Raw genomic sequence first — 2,837 nt, 5'->3', positions numbered from 1 at the left:
ATATATTCCCCGTGGATCTATTTGAATGTGTTTTTTTGTTTTTTAAGTGACAGTGATTTAATTCAGGGTATGTGTGTAAACGTAAGTACGTGTATATAAACAAGAGTTTGTAAATAAATAAGCCGTGTGCCTTTGACCCAGGAATGAAAGTGAAGAGTGACCAGGCCATTACTTCATTCCACTTGACTCAAACCAGCTTTCAGTCACGTATTTTTGAGAAAGGAATGTTTCAAAGTTCAGAATTTGTAACATACAGTAAGTAGGAAAATGTTTAATACCAACCCACCCTCTTTATTCTTCAAGTATTTTTAATAGTGCAAAATATCGTTTTGCATTAGTACAGTAACTATGGGAATTCACAGTGAAAAAAAAAAAACCTTAAAAGATTTCCAAAGTCAAACAAAAAATTTTTTAATACTGTATTTTTAGCAAGAACATTTTTAACAAAGAATGTGTACTTTAACTTAATATGGTACAACAGAGAAACCATACTTAAAAGTTTCCATTATCTAACACTCTACTGCATATTCATTTTTTCATCGTAAAAGACCAAAAGCCAAGCTGAACTGAGCATAAAAAAAAGCATCAATTATAATCCTCATATTACGTCAGCTATTAGGGTTTAGCTCACACTTTGAATTGGTCATCTAATGAAAGGACAATTTTTACATCATTCTTTTAAAAAATGTACACACATTTCTTTTTAAAACGTAATATATATCGAGTATCTGCTTCAGTAAACAAAGCTTAATTTATAAACACAATCGAAACAGCTCCATGTTGAACAGTTTCAGTGATAAACTGGACTTGTATGATGTACAGCCAGTGAGGACCCTTGTGGCTTAAAATCATTGTGCCATTGCTATCCAGTAATAGCTACCGCCTTAGAAAAAAAAAAAAAAGTTCTTTTTTTGGGGGGGAAGGGGGAATAATTCCTGTATGTGCTTAAAAATACTAAAACTCCTTTCTATCTCCAGGGACCTAAAAATGATCTGTTGCAACAGGCTTGGTTTGGTATGGTAAGCTTGTAAAAAGTCTCAATATTTCTTAATGACAATACGGCAGTTTTCGATGCAGCAACAGTAAATTGCTTGAAATTGTCCTTCAAGTTTCATGCTACAAATCCTGTTCTTCACACAGTACTGAAGGCATCAAAGGTTGGAAGGGACATTTTTCATGAACTATATAGTCTTCAAATAGTGATCATTCTACATTTTTCAACAATAGGTGTTTCCTTCAGTACATAATAGTAGGTTTGATGTATGTTCTGTTTTCTGGAGAAAAAAAAAAAAAAAGAAGAAAAAAAAGGTCAATTACACAGTTACGCATTTATAATTAATTGAAACTTGGGTGGGTTTCCTTATTTGTTGCTGGACTTTTTTCCTTCTCAGGCCAAGTTATCAGATCCACAGGTGATATATACTACCCATCTCCCAAACACGCGTCCCACTGGGACGAGGCACCTGATGACAAAGTGCTGGCGGGTGGCTGTGACGCAGTGAGATGAGCCGCTCCCAGCGCAGTGACCCCCCCCCACCTAACCGCTGGTACGGGTCTGGGCACTCACCTGGGCTACAAAACCACCAGCTGTGTTTCTAACCGTGCTTGGAGCCAGCATGTGCTGAGCAGAGGCTATAAATACTTCGATTTGGGGTTTTCTGCCTTTATGACATTTATTTTTTTTAATTGAACACTCATTTTCCTCCTTTTTTTTCAGAAGGCAACCTGTGTTGTATTGCATGCCTCCGTAAGACAGACGGAGTAGCATGGCATCAGCTGTATGACATACCATTATTACACGCACAAAACCTTCTAGGGAACAGCGTATAAACCAAAATTGCATTGCATTAAAAAAATGGAATACAAGTAAATCACTATCTGTTCTTGGAAAACTGTTCTTTTGGTCAGAAACTGACACATTTCTTTTAAAATTATTTTTCTTTATTTAGGGAAACAAGTAGAAACCACTTATTTCCTTCAGAAGAATATTCCTAGTTATAGTACCTATCAACTGTGATTTTTCACATTAAGCTCAGAGAAGAAATAAATATTAAAATGCCCACAGAAGAATCCATATTCTTGTTCATTATACAATGAATCATGAATTCACCCAGCTAAACCCGCAAGTACTGATCTTGAAGATGATAGCAAAATGATAATATTGAGAAGCATTTTGTATAACGTTGACATCCATCCCATTACTGTTTTACATATGCCAATACTGAACGCTCCTAAGGAAGGAACAAGTATTGACCTGCTAACTGACACCGATCCTTGGAGCAATCTCAAAGTTTGCCACATTTCAATTTCAAAATGCATTTCAGCTATAATATGAGTGATTTATCATTTAGCAGTAGCTGTCAAAGTAACCTCCTAGATAAAACAAAAACATCTGGAACCATAAACAGAGGAGAGCAGTAGCTGAATTTTAATCCAAATCCGACATGTTCACTTCATTAGGAACAGGAAACGGCTAATTAGTAATTGAATGTTTCATGGTTTTAAGGAGGCTCAGACTTTCCAAACAGAGATGATTTAATATGTATTTTGGATGTAAACAAGAATAAAGATCGGAAGAGCCAGGACATAACATCTCCGGAGCATGGGAAAACTCCGAAGAAGTGAAGAAAATTAGTTTCAGGCCTTTGGCCGATTAAAATCATCATCTTAAACTTAGTGGGGCAAATATTAAAGCCTGGGGAGGGGGGAAGCAGAAAGGCAAATATTGAACACGGTGGGTTTTGTTGTTTTTTTTTTTCTCTTTCTCCTTCTGATTATTAGGAAGATGCACATGACTTTCCCTAGCAGGCTGTAGGTGAGCCAGCCGATACCTAAAA

At 36.3% G+C, this 2,837-nt stretch overlaps 1 protein-coding gene across 4 annotated transcripts in view; it reads right to left on the bottom strand.

Moving 5' to 3' along the window:
• Positions 1-395: 395 nt before the first annotated feature.
• Positions 396-2,837, bottom strand: part of DACH2 (dachshund family transcription factor 2) — a 302,386-nt gene continuing 299,944 nt past the window's right edge. For all 4 annotated transcript variants that reach the window (XM_075763080.1, XM_075763081.1, XM_075763078.1 and 1 more), the window contains one exon: positions 396-1,274. In XM_075763080.1, the coding sequence (XP_075619195.1) occupies positions 1,237-1,274 (38 nt within the window). In that variant the 3' untranslated portion in view covers positions 396-1,236. The remainder of the gene's footprint in view (positions 1,275-2,837) is intronic.

The sequence above is a fragment of the Balearica regulorum genome, chromosome 11 (genome assembly GCF_011004875.1).
Source record: "Balearica regulorum gibbericeps isolate bBalReg1 chromosome 11, bBalReg1.pri, whole genome shotgun sequence".
Taxonomy (NCBI): domain Eukaryota; kingdom Metazoa; phylum Chordata; class Aves; order Gruiformes; family Gruidae; genus Balearica; species Balearica regulorum.
Note: the sequence above shows the minus strand (reverse complement) of the source record. Positions and strands in the feature narration are given on the sequence as shown.